At 39.9% G+C, this 14,136-nt stretch overlaps 1 protein-coding gene across 3 annotated transcripts in view; it reads left to right on the forward strand.

Annotated features, from left to right (window-relative positions):
- The window catches only part of IGF2BP3 (insulin like growth factor 2 mRNA binding protein 3), a 153,382-nt gene that overhangs the window by 124,705 nt on the left and 14,541 nt on the right, over nucleotides 1-14,136 (forward strand). For all 3 annotated transcript variants that reach the window (XM_086694355.1, XM_086694346.1, XM_086694362.1), the window contains 2 exons: nucleotides 9-144; nucleotides 1,719-1,844. In XM_086694355.1, coding sequence (XP_086550481.1) covers nucleotides 9-144; nucleotides 1,719-1,844 — 262 coding nt within the window. The remainder of the gene's footprint in view (nucleotides 1-8; nucleotides 145-1,718; nucleotides 1,845-14,136) is intronic.

Consider the following 14,136-nt stretch of genomic DNA (forward strand, 5'->3'; position numbering starts at 1 on the left):
TTCTGCAGATTGCAGGAATTGACGCTGTATAATCCAGAGCGCACCATTACAGTTAAAGGCAACGTTGAAACATGTGCCAAAGCTGAGGAAGAGATCATGAAGAAAATCAGGGAGTCTTACGAAAATGATATTGCTTCTATGAATGTTAGTTTTAATATGGAGGACACGCCTTTATTTTGATGAACAGTTAAAAGATGTTTTCAATTGCATTAATCCTGATGTCGTTAATGGTGGCAGCATTAGATGTAGTTTCTAATTGATTTTTAGCACCATAGTGAGTGTGCCGTGGGATAGTTTGGAAGACCACAGGCTTTGACATCAGGTTTGGCTCTCTCTGATTTTAGCAAATGGTATAGTCTTGGAGCCTTAGCTTCCTTATCTGTTAAATAAGGCTAATACTTTCCTAAAAAAAGATGAGTATCTTCTGCACAATGTTAATTTGAAGATTAGTAGAGTAGGAACGTGGGCTTAAGAGGTACGTGAACTGGGTTTGAGTCCTAGTTCAACCACTGATTAGCTGCAGCTCTGTTCTCTTGGACAGCTTACCTGTTCTCCAAGCATTGGTTTCTTCATCTGTGAAATGGGGCTGTTGTGCCTACATTGAATGCTTATTAGGACTGGGATTATAATAGATACCACGCATATAAAAGCAACTGTTAAGAATTCAAATTTTAATTTTAATTTGGTTAGTCATAAACCTTGGCATTAAAACAACTAAAAATGACAAAATAATCTGTGTAGAGCAATGAAGGCAATTAAAGTGAATTGCTGACCTTCCTGAGTGGATGGAATGGTGCAGAAAATGTAACATGTCAGTAGTCCATTTTGAATTTTCAAGTAAATGAAAAAAAAAAAACACTCCTCGGTTGGGCCTGTCATCTGAAACACTACATGTAAAAGAAGGGAAATATAAAAATAATACCTTTGTGAGAGGAACCTAGAAATATGCTGATCATTTTACCTCCCATGACTGGCTGCCTTATCTATCTTCCCATTATAACTGCTCATCTGATGTTTCAGAGTCAGTTGCGAGTTAATCCAACCATACACCTTTTAAAGAGATTCCCAGGTATGCTCACGTCTCAACTGTCATCTCCACTTCACTTCCTCAGCCCTTATAAAATTCAGGCAACACAAAGTCCTCTTTCTGGCTCCTGGATACACTCCAAAGATATGTCTAGTTGCCATAGTTGTATGGGATGGGACCTGATTGCCAAAGATCTTGACTTTGTTTTAGACTTTTAGACCCACGACAGCCAAATTTTACCCAAGGAGTAAAGATCTCTTAATAATACCTTTTTCTGTATATCTGGTTTGCTTTTCAGTGCACAAATCTCGTTTGCTTACTTCTTCAACTAATGCAAGGTTTTCAGTCTGTATTTACTGCGTGCCCATAGCACACAGAGTACATATTTGTCTAAGCACTGTGAGCTGATAATTAAGGAAAGCGAGGGTATGTTGCCTGCTTTGAGAAAGCTAGTGTAGCTTCAGATCAAGGAGGGGGCAAATGAGCACACAGATTTTAACATATCAAGAAATATAAACAGATATGTGCTCAAGTATAATAACATGGAACATCTGCTCTGTTCTAAAATTTGAGTCATAAAATGATTTTTTTTAATTTTTTTTACTAGACAAGGTCACAATCTGAATATTGTCACTTATAATTACACTTGATTTTTTTAAATGTAAAATGAGGGACCTTTTTATTATTGCAGCTTCAAGCACATTTAATTCCTGGATTAAATCTGAATGCCTTGGGTCTGTTCCCACCCACTTCAGGGATGCCACCTCCCACCTCAGGGCCCCCTTCAGCTATGACTCCTCCTTACCCACAGTTTGAGGTAAGATAATGTACCTTGGCTTTCTCTATGGGTGAGCGGGATGCAGTCAGAGGGACAAAGTTATTAGACTTTGTTGCTCTCGAGTAGGGTGACATTCGATGCTGATTGTAAAACTTGGTCCCCATATGATCTATCAGTTGAGAGCCAACACATGCTCTCTAGTTCATATCAGTAGAACCTTCCTACCTACCCCTTTGTAGAAGGGACACGTGAAATATTCTTTTGAAGTTTTTGGGTAGTAGGGTTGTCACCATGGGCTCTTAAATCTCCAAAGAAAAGTTTGAGACTTTGGGAAGGGGAAAGAAGTTATTTTTAAATGTTGAAAGGTAGGACTTTTAAAAGGCTTCCTTCATCTTAAACTTCACCTGGAAGTCAAATGCTTTGAAAGGTCAATAAAAGTGTGTTTTCCACTTTGTGCTTTTTAAACAGCTCCAGCTAGTTGTGCTCATGGGTTCTTGTGCGTGTGTATGTGTGCAACCATTAGACAGCTTTTATTTGTTTTGTAAACAGGTAGACTATTAAGGAACCTTATTTTTATATTTATTTCTTAAAAATAGCATTTTTTTCTGAGGTTGGAAATAGGAGACCAGTGATAGTATAAAAATAATTGCAGTATAACATACACCTTGTAATTTTTTTTTTAAAGTAGTTCACAGTTCTGTTGCGTTATCAATGATAATTAGAGGTAGAGAATCATCATGGAAATAACAACATTCTAGGATCTTTCCTTATGGATTTGTTTTTACATCTCTCCCTTCCTGTTTGACTCTTTCCTTCTATATGCTTTGAGTAGTACCTCCTATTCCAATTCAGGGAAATGTCCAGCTGGAACAGCTTGGGGATTCCAACATAACAGTGCCTAGACTACATGTAGAGTAAAATGCTCCTGGAATTGTACTGATAACAGATTGCTGAGATTGTTCATATTTTATCCCTGTATGAATGAGAATTTCCTAGGCCTGTCTTGAACCACCTGTGTTAGGTGTTGTTTACTTTTGGCCTCTTCTTGTAGTGTTTCTGCTTTTATGGTCAGCAACATTTGCATCTTCCCCTACAACTCACCAGCCACCCTGAACACGTTTGGTCCTGGAAACCATATAACAAAGCCCATTCATCTATGGATAGGCATCAAAATTTCAACCCCATGACAGTGTGAATAGATCTATTATGCATTATCTGACGCTTTCCACCACAGCTAAAGGTGATGTGAAGTAGTTGACATGTTTGTACTTTGATGCTAAAGGGGCTAAGGGAAGGATCTCTGGGATGAGAGCCCAGGTTCAGCCCAGCTCTGCCTGCGCTTTGTATCACCATAGGTCACTCTCCTCTTCCCCCTGGGTTTGTCTTCTCGCTGCACAATGAAGAAACTGAACCAGGACTCTTCTCTCTCTCCTCTCAAATCAGACATTACTAGTGTTTACAAAATTCAATAATATAAAAAGTTTAAGAGGAGGGTAAAAGTGAACCTAAAATAGGAATTTGAGAAAATATGGACTTAAGGTCTAATTTGCCTATTTCTTTATTATAAATAGATGAATTTGTCATATTACTGAGTTTAAGGCACATGTATCTCTGACATTTCTGTGTCAAGCAGCATTGATTAAAATCTGTAAGGAGCTGATTATTTAAAACAACTCATTGCTGAAGAAGCTCTTATTTATTTATTTATTTATTTATTTATTTATTTATTTATTAATGCTTGTTTATTTTTGAGAGTGAGAGAGACAGCATGAGCAGGGGAGGGGTAGAGGGAGAGGGAGACACAGAATCTGAAGCAGGCTCCAGGCTCCGAGCTATCAACACAGAGCTCGATGCAAGGCTCTAACTCACGAATCATGAGATCATGACCTGACCCAAAGTTGGACGCTGAACTGACTGAGCTTCCCTGAAGAAACTCTTATTTAAACTACATCTCTGCTAGCTGCTCTAAACTAGCTTTGTCTTTGGGCACACTCCTTAATCTCTCTGCTCCTCACTTTCTAGTTTGTAAATTGAGGTGTCATTTAAATTCTTTCCTCTCTATTGGTTACAGGTAAGGCCTTTACTGGTTATCAGTAAACTCTCTAACATTATGAGTGGTAACATTATAGAACATTCTTGGACATCTGTCTTTTACACTTCTCTGGCTGCTTCAGTAGCAAAAACTCCTAAAGTGAATTGCTAGGTGTCTATTTTTAAGATAGACAGATACATACATATATACATACATACATACATAAATATTACCTAGAGTTAGTCAATTTTGTGATGTAGTGATATAGTTTTGTGTAATGGGTTCTTGTGTTCTTAGGAAAATAAGGATTGTTTTAAGAAAAGTGAGATTGTATTTAAAACATTTCCAAAGGACTTTTTTTTTTTTTAGTTTTTTTTAAATGTTTATTTTTGAGAGAGAGAGACAGAGACGGAGTGCGAGCAGGGAAGGAGCAGAGAGAGGGAGACACAGAATCTGAAGCAGGCTCCAGGCTTTGAACTGTCAGTATAGAGTCCGACATGGGACTTGAACCCACGGGCTGGGAGATCATGACCTGAGCTGAAGTCGGACGCTCAACGGACTGAGCCACCCAGGTGCCCTTCCAAAGGACTTTTATGATTTAAATATTTAGTGACTTAAGCAAGTAAAGATTTTGTTTTAAGAATGGGAGAAAAAGGGGTCAGTGAACCATGAGTAAATGTAAGGAAGATCTCACTGGAACACATGGTCTTGGTTTTCCCTGAGATTTTAAAACTAAACTGAGTAGGTATAATTAGAAGCAGCCAGTGAGATCAGGAGAGGATGGAGAAGCTGCCGGCAGTAAAGGTAGAAATACTGCTGAAGGGAAGGAGCTGAGAACCCCCTAAGGACCTGGTGGTTTTGTGCACAGGACAAGGGAATTCTCGTCTTAAAGGGAAGAAATGTGGATAATCTTAGCCTGCATTCTTTGCAGAATTCAAGTAGGCTTTTGATTCTACATGTATGCTGGGTAGTGATATAATGGAATCCCCAAGTTCATATGTGGACATTTCTCTAAATTGGTGTAGGAGGTACCATTCAAAACACAAAAAGCTAAGAAAAAAGACAAATCTATCATCTGTCTAGTTGGTATAATTAATAAATTAGGGTTATAATGCATGTGTTTTCTACGGATGAATGTGTTACTGTGATTTCTCTCTTGATTTAAACCTACTACTAACTTTATTTCTGTGTATTAGTCTTAGACCTTAAAGAATGTGTCAGGAATCATCCAGAAAACTTAAAAGGGAAAGGACAACTGCCCTTTTATCCAGAATGGAAGAAATCTGTGCTTTTGTGGGTTTTAACGTGTTTGCAATTGCCTCTCCTCTTAGAAATAAATACATAGGTATATAATTCTGTCTTGGAAATTGGGTATATATTTTTACTAACTTAAAAAAAACTTTTTTTTTTTTTGTAAAATTTTTTTTTTCAACGTTTATTTATTTTTGGGACAGAGAGAGACAGAGCATGAACGGGCGAGGGGCAGAGAGAGAGGGAGACACAGAATCGGAAACAGGCTCCAGGCTCTGAGCCATCAGCCCAGAGCCCGATGCGGGGCTCGAACTCACGGACCGTGAGATCGTGACCTGGTCGAAGTCGGACGCTTAACCGACTGCGCCACCTAGGCGCCCCCAAAAAAACTTTTTTAATGTTCATTTGTTTTTGAGAGAGAGCACGAGCAGGGGAGGGGCAGAGAGAGAGGGAGGCACAGAATCTGAAGCAGGCTCCAGGCTCTGAGCTGTCCGCACAGAGCCCGATGTGGGGCTTGAACCCACGAACTGCAAGATCATGACCTGAGCCGAAGTCGGACATTTAACTGACTGAGCCATCCAGGCACCCACATTTTTACAAACTTTGGAGGTAATTATTAATGGGAGCATTGTATTATTTTTAACTTTTCACCTCAAGGACATTCATCTTGATATTAAGCACAGTATCCTCACTTTTAAGAAATTCGGCACCAGGGGCGCCTGGGTGGCTCAGTCGGTTAAGCGGCCGACTTCAGCTCAGGTCATGATCTCGCGGTCCATGAGTTTGAGTTCCATGTCGGGCTCTGTGCTGACAGCTCAGAGCCTGGAGCCTGTTTCAGATTCTGTGTCTCCCTCTCTCTGACCCTCCCCCGTTCATGCTCTGTCTCTGTCTGTCTCAAAAATAAATAAACGTTAAAAAAAAAAAAAAAGAAATTCGGCACCAGACCATTATTTAATGTGCAGCCCGTATTTAAATTTCATAGTTACTCCAGTAATGTTCTATTATATAGCTGTGTTTTCAGTAAAGAATCCAATTAAGGATTATGCATTGCAGTTGGTTGTCATGTCTCTCTAGTCCCCTCTTATCTTTGCAGGAGTCCATCCCTGCATCATCCGTTCCATTTGGTGTCACCTACTCCCTACCCACCACTTGTTTTCTTATTTATGGCATTGAAAAACCCAGGCTAGTGGTTAGTGTCGCCTAGTTAGGATTTGACGGATGCCTCTGTGTGATTAGGCTCAGGTTATACCTTTTTCCGGGAAGGAATACCTTCTCTGTGTCTCACTGGGAAGCAGATGATGTCATTGTGTCTCATTGTTGGTCATACTGTTTGATCGTATAGCTAAGGTAGTGTCTGTCCAGTTTCCACATTGTAAAGGTACCTTTCCCACCTATGATTAAGACTGGCGTCTGGGTGGCTCCATTGGTTAAGTGATCAACCTTGGCTCAGGTCATGATCTCATGGTTCATGGGTTCAAGCCCTGTGTCAGGCTCTGTGCTGAACGCTTGCTCGGAGCCTGGAGCCTGCTTCAGATTCTGTGTCTCCTTCTATTTCTGCCCCTCCCCTGCTTGTGCTCTGTCTCACGGTGTCTCCCAAAAATAAATAAATGTAAAAAACAAAATAAAACAAAATACTTTAAAAGAGAATATGTATCTTGCCCTCTAGTCTTTCTCAAAGTGGGTATAATATCCATTGCTGCCATTTGCCCAATCACATTATTACTATTTTTATGTCTGTTGTTTTTTTACATTTATTAGTTGGCAATGTTCTGTAAAGAAGACTTTGTCTACTTTGTGCTTTGTGAGGGAAAATGGTTTTTTGTTCTTTACATTAGAATTACCCCAGACCTTTTTTATTAGAATCCCCCAGGGTAGGGGTTGGGGAGGAGATGAAACTCTCAGGGGTCACTATTTTGGAAAGCTCTGACTGACCCGAGTGTGGAGGTAGCCAAGGTTAACAACAGCTGGTCTGTTTCTTTTCTTCTTCTTCTTCTTTTTTAATGTTTATTATTTACGAGAGAGAATGAGAGCGGGGGTGGGGCAGAGAGAAGGAGACGAGGAATCTGAAGCAGGCTCTGAGCTGTCAGCGCAAAACTGGATGCAGGGCTCGAACTCACGAACCGCGACATCATGACCTGAGCCCAAGTCAGGCGCTTAACCAACTGAGCCACCCAGGCGCCCCAGCTGCTCTGTTTCTTAACTGGTTAAGAACCTGTACCTCACCTTGGGCTTCTACGAATCAAAATCTCAGTGGGAACAGATGGAAGCTAGAAATTTGTGATTTTTGTAAAGGTCATCAGGAGTTTTTTTGTTGTCCATTCATTGTCAAACTGCTACTGTGCAAGCAACAGATACTATTCTATGGAAGATGGACTCAAATGTTGGAAAAATATCTATCAAGGCTAATGCATGATAGATAATATTTGGGATAAATGTAAATACATAACGACTCAGGCATGCCCCTCTTTCTAGGTTGTTTGGTGCTTTATTTTAAACTGTGGTCGAAAACCTCCCTTTCTCTGGATCACCTGTTAATTCCAACTCACAGGCAAATATCAGGCCAAGCTGTCTGTGGGATGCTGCCATATGTCTGTTTTCATGCCTCTAAATCTATTTTGGCACACTATGTGTATCAAGATTAGCTTTGGCTATGTATTACAAGAAAAGAAATGGTTTAAATGAGTTTTCCTTTTTCATGAGAAGAGTTGAAGGGTAGACAATCCAAGGCTGGTAGTAGTTATGTTGTATCATCTAGGACAGGTGCTCCTATTGGCTTGGCATGCCGCCTCCCAGCCCAGGATGACTGCTCAGGTTTCAGCCATTGAGTCTGATTCCAGCCAGCAAGGATGAAGGATAAAAAAATCAACAGCCACCTCGTAGGACACTGCCTGAGGATAGCTTTTTACACTTCCACTGGTGTCTTGTTTGCCAGAAGATAATGTCTGTTACGTCTACCTGCAAGAGAAGCTGGGAAGCAGTGTCTCTAACTGAAGAGATGAATAAATCTGCCCTACTGAATTGAGCAGTATTACTTGTAAAAGGTGTCTCACAGAGCTTTGGGAGGGTGGAGGTGAGCTTCTAAGTTCAGAGACAAAACAAAAACGACACAAAAAGAACCCAGAATGATCTAAATTAATTCTAGAGCACAGAATTCCATGATTCAGATTCCACTCTTACAGATAATTTTCATCGAAAATTAAAGGGAAAACACCATTTTCAGAGAATTGTTGTGTTTCTGGATACCAGTTAGAGTGAACTGTACTTCCAGATAGCTGTCAGGCAGTTTTCTGATTTAATGTTTTAAGGGAACAATTCTTTTACCAAGTTCTGTTGTAGTATATAACCTCTTTGTGGGGGAGTACTTAGTTGGTATAGCTTTGCCTTCACTGTATATTATTAGACTTTGTTCTTTTTCTAAACTCCGATCACTAATAGTCTTAAATGTACCTAGTAGTCACTACTTTGAGAAGCGAACTGTTGTTTTTAAAGGCAATAATTAGGGGCACCTGGGTGACTCAGTTGGTTAAGCGTCTGACTTCAGCTCAGGTCATGATCTCGAGGTTTGTGAATTCGAGCCCCGCCTCTGGCTCTGTGCTTGACAGAACCTGGAACTTACTTCAGACTCTGTCTCCCTCTCTCTAAAAAATAAATAAGCATTAAAAAATATTTTTTTAATAAAAAATAAAGGCAATAATTAAGTTTACTAAAGCTTTATGGGTTGTTGTTTTTTTTTCCTCCTTACCATTTCTTCTGATATTCCCTTTATTCCCGTTGGCTTCACTTTTCTTCTTGCTGAAGAACCTAGTATTGTAGGTCTGTGGGGGTCTATGATACATTTATTTAAAAACTGGGTTAGAGGATTAAAGGTTGGCAGGTTTTGCTCTCAGCACGTGAGGATGCACCGCAGCTGCCATTCAGCATCTACAGCTGCTGATGAGAAGCTTGTTGCTCCTTAGAAGTTCTCACAGGGAAGTCGGTTACTTACCAAGATCATCTCTCTATGCTTGATGGCCTGTAGGTGAGCAGAGAATCTCTTTTACTTTCAATGTACATTGCCTGGTAAGAAGTAGGTTTTGATGACTAAACGTTTCAAAGACTCTCTCTTTTTATGTATAGCTCTCTCTCTCTCTCTTTTAGGGTTGTTTCATTTTGCTACTCATGTTTTCCGACTGCTGCTTTGTAACATGAAAGGAGAATTGATGTGCCTTGACTTGGGATAAATCCCTTGCCTCTGTTCCATTCCAGGACTTGGCCCACCCTTCCCCCCTCAACGTATTCTAACCGGAACCTGCCAGGTAGATTTTTTCCTAATACAGCCAGAGTTGGTTCTTGCAACAGACAAAAAGTCTCTAGTTCCTGCCTAGCAGCTGGCTCATGCAGTACTTAATTGGCAAACTTTGAGTTTAGAAATGACAAGAAATGCTCCTTTCAGAAATGCTCAAACAGTAGGGAAGAGGCAGTTGGCAGCTCCTGCACAGAGCAAGAGCTGAAATTGGCATAGCACAGAACAGCATCCATAGCTGAATGGTATTTCCTGGCGTTTGGTTTGGCAGAAGTTAGCTCAAGTGCTGTTGTCTTCATAATTTTGATACCGTCTTTGGAATCTTCCCAGAAATCTCCAAAACAATAGCGTGATCTTAAAATCGCAAACTTTCTGTTTATCAAAGAGGCAAGAAAGATAAACATTTTCTTAGGTTTTAGCTAGTTCAAGGTGCTCCGTCAGAAACAAAATATTTTGTGAGTTGAAAGGATTTTGAGATCAGTTCTTAGTGCTCTACTCCTTAGGATTTCTTACTGTAGGTACAGGTCTTTTGTCAGTAAAATATTTGAAAGTAAATCACTCACTGTATACACTTATTACCTCTAAGAGGCCTTGGTTATGTAGCTATGGGAGAAATTTTCTGTGGCGCCCTCCCCCCCCCTTTTTTTTTAAAGACTTCAGTATTCTGTTCAGGTCATAGAGTTGAGTAAACTTAATTTCAGTTCCAAACCCAAATCCATTAAAACAAAACAAAACAAAAAACTCAGGAGTATCTATTTTACAAACCAAAGGGAAACACTGGCATCCTTCCAGGTTCCTGAAGGCTGGTTTTGTTGGCTGGCACGCATGTCTCCATGCCTTTGTGATGTCTTAGATTCTGTTCCCCACAAAGTATAAATGCACTTAACCCTACTGTTTGCTCATTCTTGTATCTCCTCATGATAGATGATTAGGAATTACTCATTGGCAGACTTTACCAGTTACGCAAACTTCAATTGAGCAGCTTTGTTCTTACGTTACTTCAAGTTACAGAGTCTGCCAAGAAGTCCAAAGGAAGTTTTGCCGATAGGCATCTGGCAGAAATCCACTGGGAAGCAGCTTGGGTCATGTGACTGTCCTTCACCTCTGAAGGTTTTGTAAGAAGCATTCAGGATAATGCAGCTGAACATTAACTTAAATGCAAAGAATGTGTAACAGGGTGATGCTGATGAATTTTTTCAAGCTTGAGCTCAGAGACTTAAGAATCACAGGTGAAAGAGGCTTATCAAAACCCATTGTTCTGGCTACTTAGTTTTGTAAGTAAAAGTTAGGTATCCAAATCCTGGAAACATGGCTTACTATGCAGATGTCTGTATAGCAGTAATTTGTACCACAGAGACAGTTTAATGATTATCAAATAGACAGGATGATTATGCAAAGTACCTTATATTCCCAGAGGAAAATTTCCTTGAAAAGTAACCTACAGTCAGGGAGATACTTGGTGAATAAGGAATTGGCACAGAGGGAAATGGGTGATGTTCAGACGTCTGGTGAGTCAACTTTTTATTAATGTGCTATTGCCAGGGACACAGCACTGCCCATCGATCTGGGGTGCCACCTCCTCGTTTGGTTTGCTTCTAACACTGCTTTTTATGTTTGATAGGTTTTCTTGTTTCTGTTTTCATCCCAGCACAGAATACTTTTCTGTCAGCATACAGATTCTCCCTTGATGTCTTCACCCCCTCTTTGTTAATAGTTCTTTCGGCCCTTCTCTACTGACCACTATTCCTTTTCCAAAGCCTCACACAACTTTTAAATTTGTTCTTAGTATTGGATTTGTTATCTCCTACTCAATTTCCGCTCCTAAAAATCAACAACAAAAAAAGCATTGATGGCCTTTCTTCACTGTGTCAGAAAGATTATTTTGCTTTTATTCAGCTTTCGAGGCTGCAACATAGGTTTTGCCTTGGAGCTTTTCTCCTCACAGAGCCGTCTTGAGTTATCTTCTAGGCGAAGACACATGCGTATGCTGTGCTTGTGAGGGAGGCTCTGCAACTTTCACTCCAAGGATGATGCCTGTTAACGCTGGTCCTCTCAAGACGTACAGAAGTTGCTCTCTGGGATCAATCCCAGGAAGAGTGTTCTTTACTAAGCAAATGGATAGTTTTTCTCTTAGAGGTATACTGAGTTATGCAGCTGATTTGTCTTAAAATTAGCTGCTGGAAAGCTTAGAGCTAAATGTATATAACAACAACATTCCTGGCTTCATCTTTTAGATTCAGGTCTTTATATTCTCATTTCTTCGTTGCCTCTGTTTTACTTCTGGATTACTTGTATTTTCTAAGCAGCCTAAAATCTTTCTGGAACAAGGCCCAGAAAACAATTAATTATGCAGTCATGGCAAAACACAATGGGGCAGATCTGAGCAAGTTACACATTAGGTTAGTCTGATCATTAAAAAGGTCTTTATGACTGTCAGTCTCAAAACAAAAGTATATTATTGAGAAGAACATGATGTAGATGTTCTCAGATAAAATACTTAGGTCCTATCTTTAAAAAACAACAACAACAACAACAACAACAAAAACTGGTTAAGATTAATGTGTCTGTTATACCATAAGGACCAGAATGAAAAAGTATTAACATTGAGCACAGTTTATGGTCAGTGTCCACATTAATTCAGTTATTAAAAAATAAGAAAGGCCTTAAAGTGTCCCTGTGGAATAAATGGTACGTGGTAATTGCATAAAACACTGGCAGGCTGTGAGATACAGTGCTTTGCACGCAGAGTCACTATTCTTAGAACTGGGAAATGCTAAAGAATGAAATAATTTTATTTAGTGTTCTTCGTTGGTGAATAGAAACAGAAGTGACTTGGCCAAGCTGTGCTGGACAGGCCCCTCTCACAGGTCTCCACAGTCAAGGGTTCAGTGGGAAGGTAAACCCTCTTCTCGTGTATGTGTTCTAAGAGTGCTTACGGAGCTACAAGGGAGGCTTCGTTTAGCTGACAGCTGTGTTAAGACCTGCATTGTGTTAGGATGTCCTGGGAAACACCGGGAATACCAGCTTGTAAAGAATATAAGTACGTCTACATATGCTAAAGCAACAAAACCCAATGATTTTCATCAGTAATATTTCCTGGAATTGAATTTTAGATTAACTCTTAATGGAAATATTAGGTACATGTGGGTTATAGATCAAGGAAGAGACACAGAAGAGCACAGTTTAGATGATTTTCATTTGTAGAAAACTAAGCATAGGGTCTAGAATCCTGTGTTGCTGGACTTTTCATAAGTGTGAAAGGCGTGGTTCAAAATAAAATGATTTTCCCTTTTCCTTAATATATCCATTGACCATAAGATAAATTTATTAGTATGAGAACTTGGAAATAACTTGTCAGGTAGGTTTGTTTGTTTGTTTATATTGACTTTTTAAAAATTTATTTTGAGAGAGTGAGCCTGCATGTGAGCACGGGAGGGGCAGGAGGAGAGAGAATTTTTTTAATAGATTTTTTTTAAGCTTTATTTATTTATTTTGAGGGAGGGAGAGAGGAGGGAGAGAGAGAGAGAGAGAGAATGAGAATCCCAAGCAGGCCCCACACTGCCAGTGTGGAGCCAAATGCAGGGACTGAACTCATGAACCGTGAGATCATGACCTGAGCCGAAATCAAGAGTTGGACGCTTCACCGACTGAGCCACCCAAGTGCCCTTGAGAATCTTTTTGTTTGTTTGTTTTGAGAGAGAGAACGTCAACAGGGGAGGGGCAGAGAGACAGATGGAGTGAGAATCCCAAGCAGGCTCTGTGCTGTCTGCGCAGAGCCCAACGAGGGGCTCAATCTGTGAGATCATGACCTGAGCTGAAACCAATGGTCAGATGGTTTCAACTTGAGCCACCCAGGTGTTCCTGTCAATTTTATTTTTTTCAGGTTTCTTTATTTATGAGGGGGTAGGAAGGGCAGAGATGGGGGACAGAGGGTCCGAAGTGGGCTCTCTGCTGTCAGCACAGCTTGAACTCACGAACTGTGAGACCATAACCTGAGCCAAAGTTGGACGCTTAACCGATTGAGCCACCCAGGTGCCCCCCAACCCCATCTGTCAATTTTAAATGTTAATACTCTGATCATCGCTTCCATGACATAAAATCTTAGAAGTATTTGTACAGGGGCACAAGATTTATGTTAGAGATTTGATTACAGTATTATATAAATTAGTGAAAAAATGAGAAACCAAACTTTCTGCAGATCTTGAAAGTATCACCTTCAGCTGCAACAAAATAACAGATAAAGATGAAGGAATTTTGAATTTTTTCTTGAGAACTTCTGGGAGATGTGGTTATTTTATTCTCAACAGTGGAAACAAACATCGAAACTCTAAGTTATAAAGTATTTTAAACAGGCATAAGATGGGTGTGTGCAGTGCACAACAGACCTGATGCTTTCAGATGCTTGTACTCTTGGAGCATCTTTTTTTTTTTTTTTTTTGGTGGGTGATTCAATTAAACTACTTAATCATTAGGTTTTTTGAAAGAAATTTTATTGCGGTATAATTGACGTATAACTGTGGTTTCAGGGGCACAATGATTGGATATTTGTATATATTGCACAATGATCACCACAGTAAGTCAACAGCCTTTACCATAATTCTTTTTTTCCTCGTGATAAGAACTTTTAAGATCTCTCGGTGCAACTTTCAAATGTGCAATAGAGAATTAACAATAGTCATATCAAGGGGCTATCTTTGATGCCATTTTTTACACATTGATGATCACAGGTTTAAGCTTTTGCCAACATAAGAAATTTGTTTTGACTC

Source organism: Puma concolor, chromosome A2 (genome assembly GCF_028749965.1).
Source record: "Puma concolor isolate L17-30 chromosome A2, mPumCon1.1.hap2, whole genome shotgun sequence".
NCBI classification, from domain to species: domain Eukaryota; kingdom Metazoa; phylum Chordata; class Mammalia; order Carnivora; family Felidae; genus Puma; species Puma concolor.